The sequence below is a fragment of the Cervus canadensis genome, chromosome 9 (assembly GCF_019320065.1).
Source record: "Cervus canadensis isolate Bull #8, Minnesota chromosome 9, ASM1932006v1, whole genome shotgun sequence".
NCBI classification, from domain to species: Eukaryota; Metazoa; Chordata; class Mammalia; order Artiodactyla; family Cervidae; genus Cervus; species Cervus canadensis.
This window is the reverse complement of record NC_057394.1, coordinates 2,882,240-2,895,979: the sequence shown is the minus strand read 5'-3', so window position 1 is coordinate 2,895,979 and position 13,740 is coordinate 2,882,240. Positions and strand designations below refer to the sequence as shown.

Sequence of the window (13,740 nt, the reverse complement as noted above, 5' to 3'; positions counted from 1 at the left end):
TTCTACCTCCTGGCTACCCAAGGGACTGTCAAGAGTCTTCTCCAACACCACAGTTCAAAAGCATCACTTCTTCAACGCTCAGCTTTCTTTATAGTCCAACTCTCACATCCATACATGACTATTGGAAAAACCATAGCTTTGACTAGATGGACCTTTGTTGGCAAAATAATGTCTCTGCTTTTTAATATGTTGTCTACTTTGGTCATAGCTTGTCTTCCAAGGAGCATGCGTCTTTTAATTTCATGGCCACAATCACCATATGCAATGATTTTGGAGCCCAAAAAAACAAAGTCTCTCACTATTTCCATTGTTTCCCTATCTATTTGCCATGAAGTGATGGGACTGGATGTCATGATCTTAGTTTTCTGAATGTTGAATTTTAAGCCAACTTTTTCACTCTCCTCTTTCACTTTCATCAAGAGGCTCTTTAGTTCTTCTTCACTTCCTGCCATAAGAGTGGTGTCTTCTGAGTATATGAGGTTATTGATGCTCTGTGTATTAATGGGATCTGACAACTTTGAAAGAAAAATTTAGGCTAAAGGAAGAGAAAATTTTCTGTGGTGCTAAAACATAATCAGCCAACATCAGTGAAGGAATTTATTTTATGACCTTAGAAGACCTCCAGGGCCTGATTCTTCGCTGATCTCTTTGATTACACTATTATTTGAAACTGTCATTTCATATTTCTGACTCTGCCAGAAATAGGTTCTAAAACAGATGAACTATGATATTGGGAAGAAGTGTCATGAAGTCAATGATATAAAAAGCCTAAATTTTGAAGCCCTAGTGGATTTAAATTAATTTTATACACTTGCAGGTGATTTTTATTATCTATTTTGGGAAAGAAGTCTCGATTAAAGAGATTTGCTCTCTTATGTTGCCAACTCTGGCAAAATCTTGTCTCTTTTTCTTCCTAATGCTTCCTGACATCTGCTTTCCTTTCCCTGTTTTCTCTAGCATCTGTACCCAATGGTTTGCCATGATTATATCTTAAAGATGCTGTCACTCACCCCAGACATCGCACCCTGGCAGACGGAGGGCCCACCTAATCCATTTCTTTTGAGGCACCTGGCTGGACTACATTTCCCAGCATCCTTGTGGCTGGGAGCTGTCATGTGACTGAGTTCTAGCCAATGGAAAGGGAGCCACAGTGGTGTGTGCTCTGCCCAGGCATGACCTCCGCAAACCTCCCTTCAGCTACCAGTGTTCTATTTTCTTTCCCATCCAGAAGCTGGCTACACAATATTCCAAGACCCTGCAAGATGCAAAGTGCAGTCACAACGTGTAGAAGGTCACCTGCTGAGCAGAAATACCCATTTTAGCCTTAACATGAGCGATATGCTTCTTTGGGGCCAGTCCATTGGTATTTGTGGTTTGCCTGTTATAGATAGCAACTTGAGTAAAATACACACTGATACCTTTTTAAAAAGTTATTTATTTTTTAACTGAAGGATAATTGCTTTACAGAATTTTGTTGTTTTCTGTCAAACATCAGATGGATAACTTTTATCATTTATTTGGCCTAATGTTTTACATGTTGCTGCTGAGAATTATTTATAGTGCTTAATTAAGTTTAACCTAATTAAGCACTATAAGTAATTAGCTTAACCTAATCTTTGTAAGGGTAAATATTATAAAGTTAAATAATAAGTTTAACCTCCATTATTGAGCAATTTTTATTCTTTAAGACAGTAAAAATCAGCCTGTTGATATCTTCTGATAATAGAATTGCTGGGATGTTACTTACCAGACATTTTAATACGAAATAATGATCATTAGTGCCCCCACCAAGTCATACATATGTAAAACAGAAGCTTGCATTTCTTAACAACTGGTCACTTAGAAATTCCTCAAAATCAATAGACTTGGTTTTAATCAGGGACAAAATCAGCCCCGTGTAATACCCTGGGCACCCTGGAGAAATGGTCCAATGATTTTAGGACCTACTGTGCATTTCATGATTAGAAAGATTTGCCTGTCTTATCCCTCATTCCCAAGCGGGTGGCTCTGTTGGGTAGCTAGACTCGGGAGGGAGACCTGAGGTGGAGGACGGAGATTATTCCGCCATGCAGTAAGTTCACGGTCCAGGGAGTTGCTAAACTATACCCTTTAGCTAATTATAGTTGATTTAAAAAATCTATTTGAATTGGGCTAAAGGTTTTATTAGCATTCAGTTTCATGAAGTGGTTTTTCTCTTATTTAATTATATTTAATATCATAACACACAGATTGTAATTGTTTCCAGAAAAAAAATATTTTGAGAAGTGAATAACTTAACAGGTAATCTGTGCCCTACAAACTAACACAAGTGAAGATGCTGGCTATTTGGACAAGTTGGGGTGAGTGTCCTTGGACTTGAACCCGCATCCTCTGGAGGCTGAGGAGCACTTAGCTGCCACGGTTGAGACCTTTGCTTTGCTTACTTTCACCTGCATCTTACCTCCCTCCTGACTTCCATCTCCACTGCTAGCTTGGAGCTGAGTCTCAAACTGGACATGGCACAGAGTGCTTCGCCGTCTCCCATGTTTTTTGGTCATTGTCACTGTAGATGTGAACAAAAGGATGGACAGGGTTCCTGATCCACTTGACTCAAGTAGCCTTTCTTCTTTTAGTGCCTGACTCATCCTTTCATTCCAGAAGAAATCCCGCAGCCCAGTAGGAATCTCTTGGCCATCCTGCCTTGCCATGAGTCACGTCTCTGCTGTATTCCAGCCATAGTCATTGTATCTGCAGTTTATTGGCCAGTTAATGCTGTGCTTCCTCGTGATGTTTTTGCGCTGATGTCCTGTTTAGGCATGTTTGTTCGTCTCACTCTCTGAGTTTTCCATCTTGTCACTCACTTTGCATGAAAGCCTTTTGAGGGAGCTGGTCATATTGTGTGCTTCCAAGTCCTGTAAGCCCATCACAGCACTTTCTGTCTCGTAACTGTTGAAAGCATGTGCAGTCATTGACTAGCAGACGAGAAAAACTTGGAAGTCAGCATGATTAAGAAGGTTGACTAAACTCAATGTACTTGAATCTGAATCCAGATTCTACCACTGACTGGCGAAGTGAGTTTGGGCTTTAAAGATGAATTTCAACATCTATGAAAAGAGGGTTAACAATCCTTACCCTGCTTATTTCACATGGTTATGAGATTTTACTAAAATAACATGTGACACTGTGATGACCGAGAGGGTGGGATGGGGGGGTGGGAGGAAGTCTCAAGGGGAAGGGGCTATATGTATATATATAGATGATTCACATGGTTGTATACCAGAAACTAACACAACGTTGTAAATATTCCAATTTGATTTTTTTTTAATTTTTAAAAGTTAAAAAAAGAATATAAAACAAGATCACAAAGTTGATGTTTGAAATGGGCTTTTGAGAAGTGCAGAGCTTTATATATCTGGGTGTACAAAACCTGGGGCTGTCACAGAGAAGATTCATCGAGTTACAGAGCATGTTCTGTAATCGGACGGGTACATCTGATTAGATTGGCACAAAGTCTATGTGAAGATGAGTGATGATAAAGCTGGAGTGATCAGTGTGGCCAGGAAATACAGGGCTTTCTGGAACATGCTAAGGTAGGTGGACTTGGCTGTTTAGGCCAGGGAAAGGCAGTGGCATTGAAGATTTTTGAACAAGCAAAGTATATAGACAGACGTCCTTTGGAGAGAGAAAATCCAGTAGACTGTTTGTCCTTAATAATACCTCCTGGTCCTTGCAGTGAGCCTCCCATATAATCCCAAGAAAAATATTTTTAAAGAAATTGTAGCACTCTTACTTTCTATGCTTCCAGTGACATGGATTTATGGTTTTCCATATATTCTCAGTACTTGGACCCATTACTATACGTCATTACTGTAAATGCGCACTAAATATATGTTATTAATTTTTGCTACAATCTTCTCGTCAGCTATACTGGTGCTGCCATGTTTTTTAAATGAATTGAGGTAAGAGACTGAGCTCACACAAAATCCGTATTCTGAAATGTCACAAATTAATTATATCATGAGATGTATAGTCATAAATTTCTATTTTATAACTTTCCATCAGTGGGAACAAACATGCATCGGCTCATCAGAGTCCATTTTTATTCTTAGCTGTGAACTTAAAATCAGCTGCAAAGTGCAAATAAATGTCTGTTTAAATTATATTAAGTGTGCTCCAATATAATATTACTTATTATAAAAGTAAAGGAGAGTGGTTAATTTTTTTAAGAAGTCAACATGCACAGCTAAGGTAAAAAGTTAAAATCCTCTGTTCCCTCACTGCCTGTTGTCCAGACACACTCTTATTTCCAATATAATTTTTTCCTTTGAAGAGTTGTTTTCCCTTTTTTAACCCTTAGGCAAAAAAAGGAAACAAAATAGCAAGAATAAACTTAATTGGATTGCTGTATAAATGACTATTTCTGAATTAAGAAGGATCAACTCTTTTTCTGCCTAAAGGAGAAATGCTGTTTCAATTTCAGATCTTTTTTTTTTTAATTTTTTAAAAATGTATGGAGATATATACCCCTTTAATCAAAGACTTTTTAAAGGGCATTTCATTTTAAGTCATATCATTGGGGTCTATTTAGGTAAACTTTGGTTTTACAAACTGATTTTCGAATTTCATTCTGTATTGTTTTTTTCCTCCAACATCTTGTTAGCATGAGTGGAAATGGGATTTGCATTTGAAACGCTAATATTCCCTATTCAGTCAGCCAAGCCATTTCCTTCTCTTAATTTCCATAAATGTCAGTAAATGCCTCTTTTCACCTTTGGGTGAACAGTCAATAGAAAAATCAATTCTGTGACAAATGAACAGCAACATGATTTTACATATGAATTATTTAATAAAGGTTATTTTTATCCTAGAAGGGGAAGACTTAAGGTAAAAATCAGCCGCAAATTATTAATTTACATTTATTAATATAGTTATAAAAATGCATAGCCACAGGAAGTGAAGAAAATTTGAATCTCATTTTGTAATTAGTTCATGTCACAGGACTCTGTTAATGACACAATAGAAAACCATTAAAAATTAGTAAGTAGATATATATGTAATAAACCTCATTAAGCTTTACATCATGTTGTGTTTCCCTCTGGGTTGTGAGAGATTTTGTGGGTTTTTTTAACCCCTGACAGTAACTGAACAAATTATAAATCTCCTACTTAGGGACGCAGAAACTTGCAAGAAGTCAGTCTTTATATCACTTACATTCCGTCTTCATATCTAATTGGTATCTCCTATACAAAGATGGGCACAATAAAGGACAGAAGTGGTATGGACCTAACAGAAGCAGAAGATATTAAGAAGAGGTGGCAAGAATACACAGAACAACTGTGCAAAAAAGATCTTCACGAGCCAGATAATCACATGGTGTGATCACTCACCTAGAGCCAGACATCCTGGAATGTGAAGTCAGGTGGGCCTTAGGAAGCATCACTATGAACAAAACTAGTGGAGGTGATGGAATTCCAATTGCGATATTTCAAATCCTAAAACATGATGCTGTGAAAGTGCTGCACTCAATATGCCAGCAAATTTGGAAAACTCAGCAGTGGCCACAGGACTGGAAAAGGTCAGTTTTCATTCCAATCACAAAGAAAGGCAATCCCAAAGAATGCTGAAACTACTGCACAATTGCACTCATCTCACACGCTAGTAAAGTAATGCTCAAAATTCTCCGGGCCAGACTTCAACAATACATGAACCATGAACTTCCAGATGTTCAAGCTGGTTTTAGAAAAGGCAGAGGAACCAGAGATCAAATTGCCAACATCTGTTGAATCATCAAAAAAGCAAGAGAGTTCCAGAAAAACATCTATTTCTGCTTTATTGACTATGCCAAAGTCTTTGACTGTGTGGATCACAACAAACTGTGGAAAATTCTGAAAGAGATGGGAATACCAGACCACCTGACCCGCCTCTTGAGAAACCTGCATGCAGGTCAGGAAGCAACAGTTCGAACTGGACATGGAGCAACAGACTGGTTCCAAATAGCAAAAGGAATACATCAAGGCTGTATATTGTCACCCTGCTTATTTAACTTATATGCAGAGTAAATCATGAGAAATGCTGGGCTGGATGAAGTACAAGCTGGAATCAAGATTGCCAGGAGAAATGTCAGTAACCTCAGATATGCAGATGACACCACCCTTATGATAGAAAGGGAAGAAGAACTAAAGAGCCTCTTGATGAAAGTGAAAGAGCAGAGTGAAAAAGTTGACTTAAAGCTTAACATTCAGAAAACTAAGATCATGACATCCAGTCCCATCACTTCATGGGAAATAGATGGGGAGACAGTGGAAACAGTGGCTGACTTTATTTTCGGGGGCTCCAAAATCACTGCAGATGGTGATTGCAGCCATGAAATTAAAAGACGCTTACTCCTTGGAAGGAAAGTTATGACCAACCTAGACAGCATATTAAAAAGCAGAGACATTACTTTGCCAACAAAGGTCTGTCTTGTCAAGGCTATGGTTTTTCCAGTAGTCATGTATGGATGTGAGAGTTGGACTATAAAGAAAGCTGAGCACCAAAGAATTGATGCTTTTGAACTGTGGTGTTGGAGAAGACTCTTGAGAGTCCCTTGGACTGCAAGGAGATCCAACCAGTCCATCCTAAAGGAGGTCAGTCCTGGGTGTTCATTGGAAGGACTGATGTTGAAGTTGAAACTCCAGTACTTGGCCACCTGATGCGAAGAACTGACTCATTTGAAAAGCCCGTGATGCTAGGAAAGATTGAAGGCAGGAGGAGAAGGGGACGACAGAGGATGGGATGGTTGGATGGCATCACTGACTCGATGGACATGAGTTTGGGTAAACTCCGGGAGTTGGTGATAGGCAGGGAGGCCTGCCGTGCTGTAGTCCATGGGGTTGCAAAGAGTCAGACACGACTGAGCGATTGAACTAACTGAACTGATATATTCTTTGTCATTTCCCTGATGGCTCAAGCTGGTAATGAACCTGCTTGACAATGCAGGAGACCCAAGAGACACGGGTTCCATTCCTGGGTGGGGAAGATCCGCTGGAGAAGGAAACGGCAACCCGCTGCAGTATTCTTGCTTAGAAAACTTCATGGATAGAGCAGCCTGGTGGGCTACAGTCCATGGGGTCGCAGAGAGTCAGACACGACTGCGTGCACACAAATGCACAAACACAGACCTTGTTCCTGTTGTTTGTTTTAGTTGCTCGGTCGTGTCCAACTCTTTTGTGACCCCATGGACTGTAGCCTGCCAGGCTCCTTTGTCCACGGGATTTCCCAAGCAAGAACACTGAAGAGGGTTGCCATTCCCTTCTCCAGGGGATCTTCCTGACTCCGGGATCAAACCTTTGTCTCCCGCATTGGCAGATTCTTTACCACTGAGCCACCCGGGAAGACATTAGAAGACACAGAACAGTTTATAATTCTGGAGTTGGTGGGGGGCGGGGGGCGGCTTGAGTCTAGATTCACATCTTAGACTTTTAAATACCAAATCAGCAAGATTTTTCTCAAAAATCGGAAGGAAACGTTATTTTTAACCCCGATACCAAATTGTCCAGATCATGTTCACCAGTGTCTTAGTTAGCACTATTTGCTTTTTTTTTTCTCCCTGTTGAAATTTTATTTGGGAATTTTAGATTCACATGCAGTTGTCAGAAAGACTAGAGAGAGCCCAGTTTCTCTCAGTGGTATTTTTTTTGGCTTTTACTGAAATGCAGTTGACTTACTAAACTACTGTCAGGCGTAATGATTTGCTATTTGCACATATTATGAAAGGATCACCTTGTTAAGTCTAGCAACCATCTGTTCCCCACATAAAGTTTTTAGTTTCACTATTTTCTAAGGATTTGTTTCAGTGAAGGAATCTTCTAGTTAAAAACCCGCTGAAACGAAGAGATTTTGTCCAAGGATGAGGATCCCAGCCCACAGGGAAATGACTTCAGAACGTGATCATTCGTGTGTCAGTTTAGAGTCCTGTATAAGTCACAGCTATGCTATAAATCCAGTATGTCACTCTTATTTTGAGATCTTATGAATAAGGAAGGAAAAGACTATTTTACATTGTTTTCCTTGTTAGTCGCGCAGTTATGTCCAACTCTTTGCATCCCCACGGACTGTAGCCCTCCAACCTCCTCTGTCCACAGGATTCTCCAGGCAAGAACACTGGAGTAGGTTGCCATTCCCTTCTCCAGGGGATCCCCCTGATCCAGGAATCGTACCTGGGTCCCCTGCATTGCAGGCAGATTCTTTACCGTTTGAGCTGGGCCACAAATTATTTTCATGTAACATTATCTGATTGAGTCATGAGGATAACCATAAACCAGAAGGTTTTGGGATTTTCTCAAGTCAAGCAGTTATTAGTAGCAATGACAGTCATAACGGCCCACATTCACAGAGCACTCATTACACTTTTAGGGCACTCGAGTAGCCCGCACCTGTCCTTTGGAGGTGTGATTACTGGGAATTCACTTACAGGTGAGGAAGCCGATGCTCAAGGTTACCTAGCCATCAGGCGGCAGATTCAGGATTCTAGTCCAGACGCCCTGGCTATAGAGTCCTGGTTTGTCAACCATCCCATCCCTGCTGATACCAGAGCCCAGATCCCCATGGGTTTGTGACTCCCTGTTAGAGAATGAAGTTCAGCGTCATGACTGGCGCTTGTCTACATCATCCCCGTGAAAATGCCTCCCCCAGTCTTTTCTTTCCTCCTTTCCTATTGATGCCCCTCTCATTCTTCAAAATTCAGATCGAAAGTTCCCACCTCTGTGGGGTCTTTCCAGACCTTCCTTCATAGAACCCCTTTTCCCATGGAAATGGTAAAAACAAAGAAAAGAAAACTTAATTAAACGTCCCTCTTGTTGACTCCTCCATCTCCACGCCACATGCAGCGTGTTAAGACGCTTACATGACTGACGTGTCTAGAAGTTCCTGTAAAGACAGGGCGTTCGTCATTTTCATGGAGCCCAGAGGTGATGCCACGTAGAACCCAGGGTCCCTGGGTGTGGAACAATTCTTCCACAGCTACAACGCTTGCCTTCTGGTTCTGGGAAAGAGAATGATTTTCTGTGCAAACACTATTCTATACAACATGCCAGATAAGAAAATAAGTAAGGAAATAGCTGTCTGAAGTGGTGGCGTGGATTGGAGATGTGTCTTTTACAGCAATGAGAAACAAGATTTAATTTAAAGGACACCAATACGCCATCCTTTATCCTCCAAACCCGTCAGGATGAGTGAGACCTGGGGTGATGCCAGCTGACTCCAGGTTCCCAGAACCATCAACATCCTTAACCCCCAGGGTCACTTCTCCTGGAAAGAAATGGTTCCCTTTCAACACTGAAGCTAAAATTCTACACAACCATTATTGGCTTTTTAATGATAATACGTGTATTATTCTGTATCATTAATGATATTACTTGTGAAATATCAAATAATGATAAGAGAAGTTATAAGAGTTTTTGTTACTACCAGTAGGGCATGAAATTTAAAGAATGATAAAACAGTGATTTAGATGTTTTCACTGTGCTGGATAACATTGCAGATACTTTGTATTCTTCATGTGTTGCTTGGCCACCATTTAAATAACATTCATAGTTGCATTCGTTCTCTATTCTAAAATATTAAAGCTCCTTCACTGTGACAAATACAACCTTTGTGCCTCATAGCCTGATACACTTAATAAATCGAAATAAGTCAGTTTAAGGATCATTAGACAGGGCGTCCTGTCCTCATCTTCTGATCTTCTGTTTATTGTCTCACGGGTCATCATTTTAAAATGCCCTCTGAACTTTACTGTGTTGAAAGTAGTGACCTGTCACTTGTCCTTACACAGAATTTTAACCGTCATATAAGATATAACCTGTGAAGATTTGTTGTGTGTGTTTTTTTTAAATGAAGATCAATAATGTTAATATTTTAGCATCCCATTTATGCCATCCTGGCAACTATCTTTCTATACCTGTTAGATTTTACTCAATGCCTATTAATCTCTGTGATACAGAATCAAGTTTCATGGGATCTCTCAATAAGAGGGTTTATTCTGAGCATTAGTTGATTATTGCAAACATCAGTCAGATTTTTTGCTTATCAAGGAAGCATAGAAAGCTCTTTGGTGGTTGATTCAAAGATGGTGTTCTTCTGTTCCCACTACATTATTTAGGACATCGATATACTCGTTAAGAAAGTGCTTGCTAATGCTTTGTGTGTGTAGGTTTCACCTTTTATAATGTGCTTGGGAATTCAGATATTTTTAGTAAACGTTGAGAAGCTTTGAAAGGATAGAAAGCTTTTTTTTTTTTTTCCAGTGAAGCAATGACTCAGGGGCTTTAGGACATTTTATGTCAAAATCCCTCCCCACAAGCCTCATTCCGATCAGCAGCCCCCGCACCTCCCTCTCCGCAGGTCAGGGTGTGTCTGGAGTGACTCAGTCTCCCGGTCTTCCCTGTTGGGAAGGTCTCAGCCGAGAGTCACACCTCGCCCAGCTCGTTCGTGTTTGTGGTCATTATGAAAAGCTGCTGAAAAGAGTTTCGCACTGAGATGAGCTATAGAATGGAGGTATTTTGTGCTCGATAGGAGGAGGGGTGTGTGGTAACACCAGCATGAAAGCAAACACAGCTCACGCCAGCCGGCCGCAGGGGAGGAGCAGTGCCAAGTGCTGGGTGGAGATCTGGATCCCGTTGTTCTGCTCTCCTGTTTCATGAGGACTTGGCCTTCATTTATATATGTTCACCTAGATGTATATTCACCTATATATCCACGTATATGTTCACCTAGATGTATATGTTCACCTAGGTATATATTCACCTATATATCCACGTATATGTTTGCCTATATATATATGTTCACCTAGACATATATATAGCTTCTCCTGTATATATGTATTCACCTATACATATATATATAGCACCTTACTTTCTTTTAGGCAATTGAAATTTATTATTTCATATTGATTTGTTAATTACACATTCTATCATTATTCTTTTTGTACATTCACTAGGAAATAAAGCGTGAATCTTGATTTATTTCATCATCGTTGTTGTTCCGACTCTTTTGCGACCCCATGGCCTGTAGCCCACCAGGCTCCTCTGTCCGTGGGATTCTCCAGGCCAGAATACTGGAATGGGTGGCCATGCTCTTCTCCAGGGGATCTTCCCAACCGACCCAAGGATCAAACCTGTGTCTCCTGCATACAGGTGGATTCTTTACCACTGAGCCACCAGGGAAACTCTAATTTCATCTTAAATTGTTTTAATTTCGTCTTTTTCCTAGTACTTCTAGAACCTCAGAACCTCTGAGCTCCATGTGATGCCTCCTCACTTTTGCAGCTATTGTTGGCCTGTTGTTCTACACACAACTTCAAGTCTGTAACATTCCAAGCACATAACTTACGTTTACCCATGGGTTTAATTCCAGGGTCCTGACTTCCTTCTTAAATTTCCATTTTTTTCATCTTGCTTTGTTAAGGTTCACAAAATAGGCAAGACTTGTGATAGCGAAACTTCCTAGTTCCTGTTTGTCCAAAAACATTTTTTATTTCACCTTTAGTTTTGAGGGACATTTGTATTGAGTCTAGAATCCGAGGTTGAATTTCTTTCTGTACTTTAACCTGTGATGCATTGTTTTCTGGCTTCCGGGGTTGCTGTCAGCTTCTCCGTAGGATGCCATTTCCCAGGATAACCGAACTGGGAAGGTCTCCTGGGGGTGCTCAAAATCTCTCCCCAGCCAGCGGAGCGCTGGCGTCTGACGTTGGCCCTGCCCATCTCACTCTTGCGTAGTGTCCGATGCACCTCTTTCTGCGTTCCTCCCCCAGGTTATCCACCAGCTGAGGCTGTCGGAGAACGAGAGCGTGGCCCTGCGGGAGCTCCTGGACTGGAGACGGAGACTCTGCGAGGAGCGGGGGGACTGGCCCCAGATCCTGCCCCCCGGGGAGCCCCGGGCGCCTCCCCTGCCTCCGTGCAGGAAGCCCGAGGGGGCCCCCTGCCGCAGGCTGCCCCCCGAGTTCTGGGACTCCACCCTGTGACGGCCCGCCCGCAGACTCGCGGGGTGAGACCGCCCGAGGGTGCCAAGCTCACGGACAGAGGCTGCCCCCAGACACGCGGGGGGCTGTCTGCACAGACGCACAAAAGCTCAGACAGCCCGGTCAGACACTCGCGGTTCCCTGGGTGTGTGTGTGAGTGTGTGTGTGTGTGTGTGCGCGCGCGCGCGCGCGCTCACCCGTGCTCACCCGTGCTGCGGGGACACACCCTGATCTCCAGGCTCCGTGGTCCTCCGGCCGTGCTACCCCGGGTGGTGAGGGAAAGACCAGGCCCAGCATGGACCGCAGGGGAGGCCGGTGGCGAGGGCGGCCCGCACCGCACACCTGTGTTCATACGTCCCACCGCGCGTTTCTTGTCCTCCAGTCGTTTGCCTCTCATGCTCTCTCCAGGACATAGGGTTTATTTCTGTGTAGGTGTTTGTGTTTTATGGGAATTACAATCCTGACAATGATTTAAATGTTTGTTACTGTATTTTATAATTTTATGCCATGGGTGGTGCTCCCTTTCTTCAAAATACAGATTTAAAAAAATCACTTCTAGAACTTTTTTTTTCCTACATACCTTTTTTTTTTTTTTTTTAATTTTTTAATGTAAAGTACCTGAAATTCCTGAGACCCTGACCCTGTCATTGTTTGAGCTTCGCTGTGGCAAGCTCTGCCGACTTACAGCTCGAGTCCGATGTCTTCTGTTTCGTTCACTGATCAGGAGACGGTTCCTTCCCGTGTCCTGTGTGCCGGGCACATGGATGGTGAGCGCTTCATTGAAATTTCATTCTCTGACTTCAGTAGGGATTACAGGAAATGATGCCCCCCCCCCCCCTTTAATGAGTGCAGCTTCAGAATCGTGGCTGGGGGGTACGCAGGGGACTCACAGCCATTCAAAGGTCTCCACGGTACCGGCAAGCGGGCTGAGACTTGGTCTGAGCAGTGACGCGAAACAAGACTGGTGGTCTCCGAGCTCGGTGGCCGCTCACCGGTGCTAAATCCCGCCCCTCCGGTGATACGCCCGCCTTGCTCCTACGTGCGCTTCTGCTGGCCTGGGACCGGCGTGTCCTGCACCCTGGAACTTTTTAATCACACCACCTTTGCCAAGTTACTCTGCCAATAAAAGGGTGCAACTCTTTCTCCCGCGGTGTGGTGTACGTGCTGTTGTCGTTTTCCACGGCTGCTTTTGCGTCCTGATCGGCGGGGGCAAGGAGATCCCCCTTCCTGCATTCTTCTCACAGCATCTTGCAGACTTCAGAATCAATGGAGTTTTTGTTTGTTTGTGTTACAGGTTTTTTGATGTGGACAGTTTTAAAAGTCTTCATTGACTTTCTTGCAATATTGCCTCTGTTTTATGTTTTTGTTTTTGATTTTTTTGGATGGGGGCTGGTTTTGGCCCCAGGGCATGTGGAATGTTAGCTCCCCGACCTGGGATCAAACCAGCACCCCCTGTGTGGGAAGGTGAAGTCTTAACCACTGGAGCACCAGGGAAGGGCCCTGGTTTGTTTTAAGAGATTTTTGTGGTTATTTATAGACAACTGCTAGATAGGCATACTTCAGTTACAGGCATAGTGTGTTGATTATATGGGAATAATGATAGGCAAGTAAACCAGGAGAGGCCTTCCCTTGAAAGACAGCATGTGTACTCACAGATCGCATACCGGGTGGAGACCATGCGGAGAAGCTCCTGGGTGGGGCAGGAGACGGAGAACAGGAGCTGGGGGGCTGAGCGTTTCCCGGGTTTCCTGGGAAGGAATGCCGAG

At 42.6% G+C, this 13,740-nt stretch overlaps 1 protein-coding gene across 3 annotated transcripts in view; it reads left to right on the top strand.

The window, feature by feature from the left end:
• The window catches only part of MYO16 (myosin XVI), a 501,160-nt gene extending 487,901 nt beyond the window's left edge, over window positions 1-13,259 (top strand). For 2 of the 3 annotated variants that reach the window (XM_043477832.1, XM_043477831.1), the window contains exon 35: window positions 11,768-13,259. In XM_043477832.1, the coding sequence (XP_043333767.1) occupies window positions 11,768-11,977 (210 nt within the window). In that variant the 3' untranslated portion in view covers window positions 11,978-13,259. The remainder of the gene's footprint in view (window positions 1-11,767) is intronic. The other variant, XM_043477833.1, reaches the window with a different exon arrangement.
• Window positions 13,260-13,740: the final 481 nt, after the last annotated feature.